At 39.5% G+C, this 14,026-nt stretch overlaps 1 protein-coding gene across 1 annotated transcript in view; it reads left to right on the top strand.

Moving 5' to 3' along the window:
* EPS15 (epidermal growth factor receptor pathway substrate 15) overlaps nt 1–14,026 on the top strand; it is a 162,046-nt gene that overhangs the window by 112,440 nt on the left and 35,580 nt on the right. Inside the window, exons 14-17 of the mRNA XM_025397201.1 lie at nt 7,719–7,880; nt 9,085–9,282; nt 11,293–11,496; nt 13,845–13,958. Of these exons, the coding sequence (XP_025252986.1) occupies nt 7,719–7,880; nt 9,085–9,282; nt 11,293–11,496; nt 13,845–13,958 (678 nt within the window). The remainder of the gene's footprint in view (nt 1–7,718; nt 7,881–9,084; nt 9,283–11,292; nt 11,497–13,844; nt 13,959–14,026) is intronic.

Here is a 14,026-nt window from a genome sequence, read left to right as displayed (position 1 = left end):
TTGCCATTGATGGCACTAGTAGGCAAGTAGACCATGATCAGAGGAATAGAGCAGAACTAGGAAAGCTTCTGCAAATGTCTTCTGTCATTCACTAGAGGGAATGGCATTCGATAGTGCTGAGCCTGTGCACAGACCCAGGAAAGGATGTTCCTAAGGGCCACATTTGGGAAAGAGAAAATTACCCAAGTTCAGCAGAAGACACTGTTTGTTAGGAGCACCTTCCACTGCTCTAGTTAAGGGCATGGCGGGGGAGGAGGGAGCAGGAAGAGAGAGAGAGGTACATCTGTTGCCTTAATTTAGTCTTAGGATAAGCTATCTGTACCAAAATAAAGTAGCTAAGTATATCTAGATGCTGATATTGATATTGAAATTGCATTGCAATGGTGGTAGCCTTACAAATAATTTTCCAGTGAAACTTGTTATTAGCATGTATATTTGCATGAGTTCATTTTGATTTTGTGCAGTTTAATAATTTTAATTCTGTATACTGGAAAGGAAGACCTTTTTGTATGTAGTTTAGTGTTGGAATTTTTTTTTTTTTTTTTTTTTTTGAGGCAGAGTTTCGCTCTCGTTGCCCAGGCTGGAGTGCAATGGCACAATCTCGACTCACCGCAACCTCTGCCTCCCAAGTTCAAGCGATTCTCCTGCCTCAGCCTTCCAAGTAGCTGGGATTACAGGCATCTGCCACCATGCCTAGCTAATTTTGTATTTATAGTAGAGATGGGGTTTTTCCATTTGGCCAGGCTGGTCTCAAACTTCTGACCTCAGATGATCTTCCTGCCTCAGCCTCCCAAAGTGCTGGGTTTGCAGGAGTGAGCCACCGTGCCTGGCCTGGAATTTTTATAGACCTTTTTTCATATTTAGAAATAGACATAGAGAGACATTAATTATAATGAATTTTAATATGGACATCTATCCAGCTTGAAGTTTCTCACTAATGTTAGGTATTTCCTCAGGAGCCTTTCCTTTAAGTCCTATAGTTTTGTATTACTATGTAGATTTTTACTGCAGCTAAGAAATAAGGGAGTGGGACTGGGAAATTTGAATGAATGTGTTTGCTCTTTGGGAGAGAAAGGGCAGGAAGAAGTAAATATTATATTGGTTTGTTTATTTGCCTTCCTCTTACATAAGCCTGTCTTTTGAGGTTGTGTTTAAGTGGCTCACTAAAAATATTAAAGGAAACCAGCATTGATTCTATTATTGGTAATTCTTACATAAAAATTTAGTCACATCAGAATATTTTTATATTGGTATTTTTATATTTTATATTGGTAGCAATGTGATACTTAAAAAACAGCAAACTTGACATTTTCTGATTATAAAAGTAAGATGGATTCATGGTAAATTTGTAAAATGAAGAAAAGTATGAAAAAGATGTAAAAGGCCTTTCTAGAGAGAGCTATTGGTAACATTTTGCTGTATTTTCTACAAATATGTATAAATTTCTTTGTATTAATTTGTGATCATATCGTATATGCCTTTGTATTCAGCTTTTAAAGCTTAGTATCATGTCCTAGACATTTTCTTATATTATGTGACCCTTTTAAGATAAATTGCATTTTTTGTCCCTGGATTTACAATAAAAGACATCAAAATTACATCTGGCTTTAAAGATATTATTAGAGACATGAAGTAGATAAAGAAGATTTTTCTTTGGTGTATGGGGGAGGGTGGGGAATATGACTACAGTATTTACTGATGGGGATAGATAACATATTTTTCCTAATCCCACTCGAACATATTTAGTTAAAGGGAAAGAAAAAAACTTTTTTCCCTCTAGGATTTAAAACATGCTTTTGGGACCAGCATATTGTTATATAAACCTGTATAATAACTTTATGAACAAAGTAAGGAATTTATAATAGATTGTATTTTCTTTCTTTCTTTCTTTCTTTTTTTTTTTTTTTTTTTTTTTGAGATGGAGTTTTAATCTTGCTTCCCAGGCTGGTGTGCAATGGCGCCATCTCAGCTCACTGCTGCAACTTCTGCCTCCCGGGTTCAAGTGATTCTCCTGCCTCAGTCTCCCTAGTAGCGGGAGTTACAGGCGGCCACCACCACGCCCAGCTGATTTTTTGTGTTTTTAGTAGAGATGGGGTTTCACTGTGTTGGCCAGGCTGGTCTCGAACTCCTGACCTCAGGTCATCTACCCACTTCAGCCTCCCAAAGTGCTGGGATTACAGGCATGAGCCACCTTGCCCGGCTCAATAGATTATATTTTCAAACTAACAAAATTACTTTAGATCTGCAGGTAACCTTCTTTTAAAATACTTTATAGCTGAACTAGACCAAGCACAGTGGCTTATGCTTGTAATCCCAGCATCTTGGGAGGCCGAGGTGAACAGATCATTTGAGCCTAGGAGTTTGAGACCACCCTGGGCAACATGGTAAAACCCCATCTCTACAAAAAAATTTAAAAATTAGCCAGGTGTGGTGGTGCATGCCTGCAGCTCCAGCTGCTTGGGAGGCTGAGGTGGGAAGATTACTTGAGCCCAGGAGGTTGAAGCTACAGTGAGCCATGATTATACCACTGCATTCTAGCCTGGGTGACAGAGCAAGACCCTGTCTTAGAAAAATAAAGGTATGTGCCATAGTGACATGTTAAAGCAGTAATGATTATTTCCAAATAATGAAAGTCTTAAATATCAGATCAGCCTTGGTCTATAGATTATAAAAATAATGAATCAGTTTAGAAGTGTAGATATGATTTTAAAAATTTTTAAAAAGCATTTGTCATAGGTCAGTTTGGGGTATTAATGAATAACTATAGTTTAAATACATAGTGAAGTGTTTCATATTATGTAAAAAGAATGTAAGTCTTTTCTTTCTGTCAGTCTCATGTATGTTTCCCATTAGTTTCTCCCACATACTAAAATCCTATGATAGTTACAGTCATTGCTTAATCCCCTGGAATGTGCCAGGCATTGTACAAGATTTTGGATAATCAAAGAAAGATGAAGCATGGACACTGTCCTTTAGAAGTTTGTAATTTAGAGGTAGCCATGATTACAGTATATTAAGTGTGACAGCAGAGGTTAGGAACAAACAGTAGAGTTTGAGCACAGGTGAAGGAAGCCCAAGATGAGTCGGAGGAGAGTAAATTTGGCTGGATTCTGAAGAATCAGTAGTGGGTTTCCAGGTACCTATGGTGTGGAAGGACATTGAAGACAGAGGTTATGGCTTGTGGAAAGGCATAAGGTCATTGAAATATGTTGTCTGTTGGAGAAAGAATAGGGTCTTCTGAGGCTGGGTCACAGGTGAATATGAGAGGAAAAGAAGGTAGAACCCAGAACTGAAAGTTTTAATATGTCTTGCAGCAAGTTTTACTTAATCCTGTAGATAAGAGGGAACATCACATGTTTTTAAAGTAACAGTGACTAGAGAAAACTCCTTTGCAGTGAGGTGTTTTTTGTTGTTGTTGTTGTTGTTTTTTGTTTTTTTTTTGTTTTGTTTTTTGAGACAGAGTCTTGCTCTGTCGCCCAGGCTGGAGTGCAGTGGTGCAATCTCAGCTCACTGCAAGCTCCACCTCCCGGGTTCTCCTGCCTCAGCCTCCCAAGTAGCTGGGACTACAGGCCGCCCTACCACCATGCCCGGCTAATTTTTTGTATTTTTAGTAGAGACGGGGTTTCACCATGTTAGCCAGGATGGTCTCGATCTCCTGACCTCGTGATCTGCCTGCCTCGGCCTCCCAAAGTGCTGGGATTATAGGCAGTGAGTTATTTTTTAAGCAAGTTGGACATCAGGAATAGGAAGAAACAAAGGGAGAAAACCCAGTTTTGTATATCAAGGAAGGAACGATGAAAGCTAAACTAATTTGGTAAACAGCTTAAACAGAGATTTTAAGGTAGAATCTATAGGACATGTATGAATGGAGAAAATCAAAGATGAATCTGAAGTTACTAGACTGGGTGATAGAGAAATTGAAGTCATTTTTCTCTTTTGGCATGGGTTTATTCAGAGCCAATGCCATGTGCATATCTAAAGCCATATCTCTATATGGTATGGATTACTTAACAGTGTAGGCAAGGTTAAAAATTTAGACATGAAAAAAATTAGGCATGCTGGTAAATTAATGATAAAGTACTAAAGGAGTTCACCAGTTTGAAACTATGATCACACAGACTCGCGGAATGTTAGCATTGGAAAGTCTTTCATGATCATCTATTGTGTTGGCATTTTCAAAGGAATTTTAAAAATAAATTATAGTAAATAATCTATAAACATTTTTGTCAAAGGAATCAGAAAGAGAACATCTAATTCTTTTTTAATATTATTATACTTTAAGTTCTGGGGTACATGTGTGGAACATACAGGTTTGTTACATAGGTATACATGTGCCATGGTGGTTGGCTGCACCCATCAACCCGTCATCTAAGTTTTAAGGCCTGCATGCATTAGGTATTTGTCCTAATGCTCTGCCTCCCCTTGTCCCCCACCTCCCAACAGGCCCTGGTGTGTGATGTTCCCCTCCCTGTGTCCATTAGTTCTCATAGTTCAACTCCCACTTATGAGTGAGAACATGCGGTGTTTGGTTTTCTTTTCATGTGTTAGTTTGCTGAGAATGATGGTTTCCAGCTTCATCCATGTCCCTGCAAAGGACATGAACTCATTATTTTTTATGGCTGCATAGTATTCCATGGTATATATGTGCCACATTTCCTTTATCTAGTCTATCATTGATGGGCATTTGGGTTGGTTCCAAGTCTTTGCTATTGTAAATAGTGCTGCAGTAAACATACGTGTGCATGTGTCTTTATAGTAGAGTGATTTATAATCCTTTGGGTATATACCCAGTAATGGGATAGCTGGGTCAAATGATATTTCTAGTTCTAGATCCTTGAGGAATCGCCACACTGTCTTTCACAATGGTTGAACTAATTTACACTCCCACTAATAGTGTAAAAGCGTCCCTATTTGTCCACATCCTCTCCAGAATCTGTTGTTTCCTGACGGGTTAATGAGAGAACATCTGATTCTTAAGAAACCTAGGCAAATCAAAAATCTATATAATACAGTAAAGAAAAATTCAATTTAGAAGGGGCATAAGCAGATTTAACTAAGATTTCAAATGTACTTATTTCCTCATTTAAAATTTCTTCTCCTTCAATATTATAATTTCAGGTCTCTTAAAATAAGGACTGAATTAAAATACAGAAATTGTGTTTTCTTTCAGAAATCAAGTGTCCCTGCATCTTAAATTTTCTGTACAGTTCCATTTATCAGTCCTTTGTGCAAGAGTTAGCAATTCATGACACAAGGGTCACTTTCTGCCTTTCTTTGCAGAGTTGATGACACTTACCAAACATCATCCGAATTCCTCAAGTATCATCCATTCAGCTGCTGCCTTTGAGTTTCCCTTCTTGTCTGCCTGCTCTGCCTGGGCTCTAAAGGAATTTTTTAAAGAAAGCAACATATTTTTAGACTAACCAGTTGGTTAAGAAAATATAAGATAAAAAGCAATTATTGAAAGCATTGTTCAGTGTTCTATTTAATCACAGAAACATCTGCATATATTTGAAAAATAGTGACACACATGTGAGACATTTAGTCTGCAGATAGTATATCACATGATGGTTAAGAGCTCAGGCTGTAGAGTCAGAACCCAGTTTGAATCCATAGCTTACTATTTTTAACTTTGGACAAGTTACCTACATATCAGTGCTTCAGTTTTCTCATCTGTAAAATATGAATGATATTAGTACCTAATTGATAGATCTGTCATATAGACTATAAATAAGTTAGTATATTTGAAGAGCCTAGAACAGAACCTAGCACATTGTAAGTAACATTTAAAGTGTTGGCTATTATCATGATGGTGCTATCTTGTGTAACCTATGCAGTAAATCAGAGACCTTTTACTTTTAAGTTTCTCTTCTGTTCTTAGATTCTTATTCTGGTGAATGACTGTTGGGACTTTTGAATAGATACTACTTTTAGAAATTTGTGTTCAGTTTTACCTCACCCTCTTTGAGATTTTTGCCCACCTCCTGCTGACACATACTTTGGAGATACTAATCCCTGAGCCACTGCGCCTGGCTTTTTAAAAATTTCTGTAGTTCTTGTTATTAAACATGAGGTCTGGTATGTACATGGATGAATAAATGATATAACATTTTCAAAATGGTTCATCCTTTTTTGTTTTGTTTTAAGAAATCTTTTCCTACACTGAGATCTGTATTTCTTCTACACATTTTAAAGTTAGCCTTTTATATTCAGGTCCATAATTTACCTGGAATTAATTTTTCCTTTTTTTTTTTTTTTCCGAGACAGTGTCTCACTCTGTTGCCCAGTCTGGGCATGCTATGGCATGATCACAGCTTACTGCAGCCTTGACCTCCTGGGCTCAAGAGATCCTCCCACCTCAGCCTCCCGAGTAGCTGGGACCACCGGCAGGTGCTACCACATCCAGCTAATTTTTTTTTTTTTTTTTGAGATGGAGTTTTGCTCTTGTTGCCCAGCCTGGAGTGCAATGCATGATCTCGGCTCACTGCAACGTCTGCCTCCTGGGTTCAAGCGATTCTCCTGCCTCAAGCCTCCCAAGTAGCTGGGATTACAGGCATGTGCCACCACGCCTGGACGCCAGGCTAATTTTTTTTTTTTTTTTTTTTTTTTTTCATTTTTAGTAGAGATGAGGTTTCTCCATGTTGGTCAGGCTGGTCTTGAACTCCTGACCTCACGTGATCCGCCTGCCTCGGCCTCCCAAAGTGCTGGGATTACAGATGTGAGCCACTGCATCCAGCCCATGTCTGGCTAATTTTTAAATATTTGTAGAGACAGATCTCATTATGTTGCCCAGGCTGATCTCAAACTCCTGGACTCAAGCAATCCTCCTGCCTCAGCCTCCCGAAGTGCTGAGATTACAAGCGTGAACCATCCCACTTGACCTATAATTAATTTTTCTGTTTGCTGTCATTTAGAGATTCACTTGAAATTTTTTTTGCCATATGGGTATGCCTGACATCATTTGCTGAATATTATTTTTTTTAGAGATGGGATCTTGCTCTGTTGCCTAAGCTAGAGTGCAGTGGCGTGATCAGAATTCACTGCAGCCTCGAACTCCTGAACTCAGGCAATCCTCACACTTCTGCCTTCCAAGTAGCTGGGACTACAGGCATATGCCATTGCACCCAGCTACAATTCAGGGTTTTGAGTAGAGGAGTGACATGATCTGATACAGGTTTTTAACAGTAGCTGATGTGCTGAAATTCACTGAAAGGTAGCATGAGTGAAAGTAGGAATACCAATTAGAAGGCAAGAGAGAGATAAGAATGACTTGGACCAAGTTTGGAAAGGTGGTCAGTTTCTGGATATATTTTAAAGAAGGTTGCAACAGGATTTGCTGACAGATTAGAGATGAGAGGTGAAAGAAAGAGTCCAAGAAGATGCCTTGTGGGGTTTTTTTGACCAGAGAATCTGAGAGGGGAAAGATTGAGCTTAAAACAGATTTGTGGGGAAATTCCAGGAGTTCTATTTTCAACATGTTAGCAAAGCCCATCACACGTCCAAGGACAGATTTGAGTTAGCAAATTGAATATCTAAATTTGGATTCTAAGAAAGATGTCCTCAAGTAACGATTGTATTTAAAGCTGTTAAGTACCCTAGTCTCATCAACACAATATACTCAATAAGACTTTATTCTTTCTTGAGGCAGATTTAAAATTACTAACTTAACCCTCCCCTACCCACAAAGAAATAAATATATTAATTTTCTTGGATTTTAGGATCTTCAAGATGAAGTTCAAAGGGAGAATACTAATCTGCAAAAACTACAGGCCCAGAAACAGCAGGTACAGGAACTCCTTGATGAACTGGATGAGCAGAAAGCCCAGCTGGAGGAGCAACTCAAGGAAGTCAGAAAGAAATGTGCTGAGGAGGCCCAACTGGTAATGTCTGGCTATTTCCTGCTGCCTGCATCTATACGTTAGTTGCTTTTCCTGGCTTAAGATGAAAACATTCTCTACTTTTTGTTATTGGTGGTGGTAGTTGGCAATCTAGTCAGCATTTGGGTTCATGGGGGCGATGGAGCAAGGTTCATACAAAAATTACAGGCCTTCTTTAGAGGAAATAGGGCAGTTAATGAACTGGTTTTCCAAATTTTTGTTAGAAAATATGTACCTATACCTTCAACTCTCCTCTATCCCTCCACCAGTTAGCCTTCTCTATGAAAACCATACATCAAAAAACATCATAATTGGCCGGGCACAGTGGCTCACACCTGTAATCCCAGCAGTTTGGGAGTCTGGGGCGGGGGAAATTGCTGGAGCCCAGGAGTTGGAGACCGGCCTGGGAAACATGGAGAAATCCTACCTCTACAAAAAATATGAAAGGTGGCTGGGCGCAGTGGCTCATGCCTGTAATCCCAGCACCTTGGGAGGCCGAGGCGGGCAGATCATGAGGTCAGGAGATCGAGACCACGGTGAAACCCGTCTCTACTAAAATTACAAAAAATTAGCCGGGCGCGGTGACGGGCGCCTGTAGTCCCAGCTACTCAGGAGGCTGAGCCAGGAGAATGGCTTGAACCTGGGAGGTGGAGCTTGCAGTGAGCCGAGATCACACCACTGCACTCCAGCCTGGGCAACAGAGCAAGACTCCGTCTCAAAAAAAAAAATTTTTTTTTTTTTGAAAGCCAGGTGTGGTGGCCCACATCTGTAATCCCACTTACTTGAGAGGCTAAGGTGAGAGGATCACCTGAGCCTGGGAAAGTTGAGCCTGAAGTGAGCTGTGATCGTGCCACTGCACTCCAGCCTGGGTGACAGAGTGAGACTGTCTGAAAGAAATAAAACAACAACAACAATAAAACACCATAATAGGCCTACGTATGGCTGGGCATGCTCCTATAGTCCCACCTACTCAGGAGGATCACTTGAGCCCAGGAGTTTGAATCCAGCCTGGGCAACATAGCAAGACTCTCTCTCTCTCAAAAATTAAATAAATTATTTGCTATTGCTGTCAAAAACAAACAAACAAACAAAAACCCCACCAAAATAGTAAAGTAAACTAAACAAATAAATGTATTGCATTTTGGAACATTTCAGTGACATCTCTTCTTTTAATCCCTATTTCTTCTCATTCACTTTCACATTATAGATCTCTTCTCTGAAAGCTGAATTAACTAGTCAGGAATCACAGATCTCCACTTATGAAGAAGAATTGGCAAAAGCTAGAGAAGAGCTGAGCCGTCTACAGCAGGAAACAGCAGAATTGGAGGAGAGTGTAGAGTCAGGGAAGGCTCAACTGGAACCTCTTCAGCAGCACCTACAAGATTCACAACAGGAAATTAGTTCAGTAAGTCTTTGTAAAGCAAGAAATATACTCAAATGGATCCTCTGTATCCTTTAGTCAGTTATACTTTCCAACTTCTGCTCCTTCAACCTCTTGCCTAGTTTACTGTTCATTTTTCAGTCATTTTATACAATAGGTTTTTTTTGTTGTTACCTGTTGTATATTGAAACTATCATACATCTTGTATGTCTATCTGATGATTATCATTGGAGTAGTGATTAAGAGTGTGGACTTTGTGGCTGGATGGTCTAGGTTTAAGTACTGGTCTGCCACTTACTAGCTAAATCACCTTAGTATCAGATTCTTCATCTTCAAAATTGGAGGATTAATAAATACCCTACCCCTTAAGGCTACTATGAGGATTAATGAGGCAAAGCCTGTAAGACATTTTAGCATGGTGCTTGGTATATAAATGCTCAATAAGTGTTGCTTATTTTATAAACAATAACCTAGTTTCTTCTGTTTTGTGATTCTAATTTTGAATTCACATTTACTAATTTGGAAACTTGTTTCTTAAGGAAATTGTTCCTTCTGTAGATAAATGTGCAGTGTTATAGTTGGTCTTATGTATAGATCCTTTGCTTTTTTATTTCCAGGTTTCCCTACATGAAGACTAATGTTTTAATGAATGATGAGATAGTTAGGGCTGGGCATTGTGGCCCATGCCTGTAATCCCAGCACTTTGGGAGGGTGAGGCAGCAGATCACTTGAGGCCGGGATTTTGAGACCATCCCTGCCAACATGACCAAACTCTGTTTCTACTAAAAGATACAAAAATTAGCTGGACATGGTGGTACCTGCCTGTAATCCCAGCTGCTTGGGAGGCTGAGGCACGAGAATTGCTTGAGCCTGGGAGGCTGAGGTTGCATTGAGCTCAGATCACACCACTGCACTCCACCCTGGGCAACAGAGTGAGAATCTGTCTCAAAAAATAAAAACTAAAAAAAAAAAAAGGATGATTAGACAGAAACACAGAGATCATGGAGTCCATTTCTTTCATTATGAATTTGAAAAAATTAAAGCCAAGGAAGTTCAAGTAACTTTCTCATGGTTACATATCCTTGAAAAGGGCTACATCTGAAATCCAGTTCTTCTAAAATCCAGTCCAGTGTGCTCAGTTATTACAGAATGTAAGTCCTTCACTTTTGTGCTTCCTTACCCCCTGTTATCTGGCAGCTGAGTACCTACCTACTCATTCATCATGCAAGATATACCTTAAATTCTTATTTCTTTATGGTATTTTCTGCATTCTGCTTTTGTTGGACTTTGTATTTCTATTATAGCAGTAATAAGATTTTTCCCTGCATATTTGCTTATATGTCTGTCTCTCCTAGCAGACTGATGGTTTTGGTCCAGGAACTTACACATTTTAAAAAATCCCTATCATTTAGCACAGTTCTTGTCCTAATGTAGGTACTCAATAAACAGGTAACCTGAAAGAGTTGTAGTGAGAATGCTGCCAGATGAATGGGTATTCTTTAAACCGTTTCCTTTTTTTGAATTTCTTTTAAAAAAGGAATACTTATTGTCAGAAATTACTGAATCCTTCCTCTAAGTCATGTAGCATTCCCAGAGGATTCTTCTTAAAGGAAACAAATGTATCCTAGACCAAGTCTATGGGTATAACCATTTTTATTTTATTTATTTTTTTGAGGCAGGGTCTCATTCTGTCACTCTGGAGTGTAGTGGTATGATCATGGCTCACTGCAGCCTTGACCTCTGGGCTCAAGTGATTCTCCCTTCTCAGCCTCCTGAGTAACGGGGACTACAGGTGCACTCCACTGTGCCCAGCTAATTTTTATATTTCTTGTAGAAATGAGGTTTCGCCGTGTTGCTCAGGCTGGTCTTGAACTCCTGGGCTGAAGCAGTCCTCCTGCCTCAGTTTCCCAAAGTGTTGAGATTATAGGCAAGAGCTGCCACACCTAGCCCGTCAGGAAGTGGAGGAGGGCATTTTTATGTTACATGTCTTTTGAGTAATAAATTCTGTTCTGTATTCCCGCTTTGTGTTGGCAGATGCAAATGAAACTGATGGAAATGAAAGATTTGGAAAATCATAATAATACGTTAAATTGGTGCAGTAGCCCACACAGCATTCTTGTAAATGGAGCTACAGATTATTGCAGCCTCAGCACCAGCAGCAGTGAAACAGCCAACCTTAATGAACATGCTGAAGGCCAGAGCAACCTAGAGTCTGAGCCCATACACCAGGAATCTCCAGTGAGTCTAATACTTTCGTAACTTTCATAATCAACTTCCTTGTGCAGATCCAAGTTTCATTGGCATTATATCTAATATAAATACATGGCCTTGCCTCATGTGAGAACAATTGAGATTTCCTTTTTAGAGGCAGAGAGTGAGTCCTAATCCAAACAATTGTACATTTTAACTAGTATAGTATAAAAAGATAACTTCAGCTGTTTTTTTGTTTTTTTTTTTTTTTTTTTTTTTTTGGAGACGGAGTTTTGCTCTTGTTGCCCAGGCTGGAGTGCAGTGGCGTGATCTTGGCTTACTGCAACCTCCGCCTCTCGGGTTCAAGTGATTCTCCTGCCTCAGCCTCCTGAGTAGCTGGGATTACAGTCTTATGCCACCACACCCAGCTAATGTTTTGTATTTTTAGTAGAGATGGGGTTTCATCATGTTGGCTAGCCTGGTTTTGAATTCCTGACCTCAAGTGACCCACCTGCCTTGGCCTCCCAAAGTGCAGGGATTACAGGCATGAGCCACCATGCCCAGCCAGCTAATTTATTTTTTATAGAGCCTGTTTTTAAAAACACTTGTTCCGTAGAGTAAAACTTTTTTTTAAGTACCTCACCCAAAACTATAATAATTTTTATTACATAGTGTTAAGGACATTCATTTACCAATTATTTGGAGAGTACCAACTATGTGCGAGAGTGCTGTATTACATAAGAGCTACAGAGACAAGAGACCTCAATCTTTCCTCCAAGCAGCGTATAGTGTAGTAGTGTAACACTGTGTTAGAGGGCTGTGCTAAAGGAAGCACAGAATTTTTAGATCGGACAGTTTGGAGGGGATTCATAAAGATTTTGTTGGAAAAAGCTTTGCAAGTGAGCTTTGACAAGTGAGAAAGGGTTAAGCAAAGAAGAGGAGGATACATTCCTGCCAGAGAAAACAGTATTAGTATAGGTACAAGGTGGAAGAATACATGCAGCACAGAATCTTGAGAAGTTCTGAAGGATATCTTGTGATGATGGAGAGGGTATTGGTAAGAGATGAGGCGCTCCTAGTAGGCATCTGCATTACCTCTGGTGCTTATCAAAGTATAGGTGATTCCCCAAACTTGCTGAACTAGTTTCTGGGATAGAGCCAGATACATGTATTTTAAAAACACATTCTGTGGGTGATTGTCATGTGCACCTGGATAAAAATGACCACTTTTAGGTCAGAAAGTGAGAAATTTAGATTCATCTTAAAGCTTTGGGGGATTTATCCTACTACAGTGAACAGCCATTGAAGAATTTTGAGCAAGAAGTGATGTGATTAACTTTTAGAAATGTGGAAAACGAATTAGAGAGTAAGACTGTAGAAGGGATAATAAGAAGAATAGAAGTTTGAGAGGTATTAAAAGTGAAAAGTTAACAGACTCGATTTTATTTACACAGTACAGTCGCGTATGGATTATACAATATTCTTTCAATTACAAAAGGCAGATTACTAGGTTATCCTTCAAATAGATAAGGGTGGTATAAAATAGATATTGCCCCTGCTATTTTTTTTTTTTTTTTTTTTTGAGACTGAGTCTCGCTCTGTGGGCCAGGCTGAAGTGCAGTGGCGCAGTCTCGGCTCACTGCAACCTCTGCCTCCCAAGTTCAAGCTGTTCTCCTGCCTCATCCTCCTGAGTAGCTGGGAATACAGATGCGTGCCACCACGCCTGGCTAATTTTTTGCATTTTTAGTAGAGACGGGGTTTCACCGTGTTAGCCAGGATGGTCTCGATCTCCTGACCTCGTGATCTGCCTGCCTCGGCCTCCCATAGCATTGGGATTACAGGCGTGAGCCACCGCACCCAGTCTGCCCCTACTGCTTCTTAAGTCTTTCACCCAGTCGTCTAAATGAAGAAGACAATGGGAAGCCATTGAAGAATTTTAACCAGAAGGGTCATGATCACATCCAAATCTTAGAGCTATTAGTTTGGCTACAATAAGGAGAAGAGATTGGAAATGCACGTATTGCAGGCAGGAAAGCAGTTGGAAGGAAGACTGCTATAGTAATTGGAACCAAAGATAATAATACTGTAAGTGACTGCTAGTGACAGTGAGGATGGAGAAGAAGGCAAGGATTTGAAAAAGAGGTAAGAGGTAGACTGAGCAAGACTTGGAGTCTTATTCTAACTGAGGATTAAAGATGACCTGAAGGTTTCTGACATGAATGACTTTGATGCTTGATGACACCATTTCCCTAAAAAAGATTATAGAAGGAGGAATTATTTGATGAATATGTTCTACTTGTCTTTTTATTTTTAAATAATTTTTGGTTATCTTTAGTCAGTTGTCTCTGCCAACTCAAAAAGTATATTGTTAATCTACTTGCATTAATATTTTGTAGGCAAGAAGTAGTCCTGAACTACTGCCTTCTGGTGTGACTGATGAAAATGAGGTGACTACAGCTGTTACTGAAAAAGTTTGTTCTGAACTCGATAATAACAGACATTCAAAAGAGGTAAAAATAATTTTATATTAACATTGGAGACTCATAAGGGTGGAAGGACAGGAGGAGGTGAATTATCA

The sequence above is a fragment of the Theropithecus gelada genome, chromosome 1, assembly GCF_003255815.1.
Source record: "Theropithecus gelada isolate Dixy chromosome 1, Tgel_1.0, whole genome shotgun sequence".
NCBI lineage: Eukaryota > Metazoa > Chordata > Mammalia > Primates > Cercopithecidae > Theropithecus > Theropithecus gelada.
Note: the sequence above shows the minus strand (reverse complement) of the source record. Positions and strands in the feature narration are given on the sequence as shown.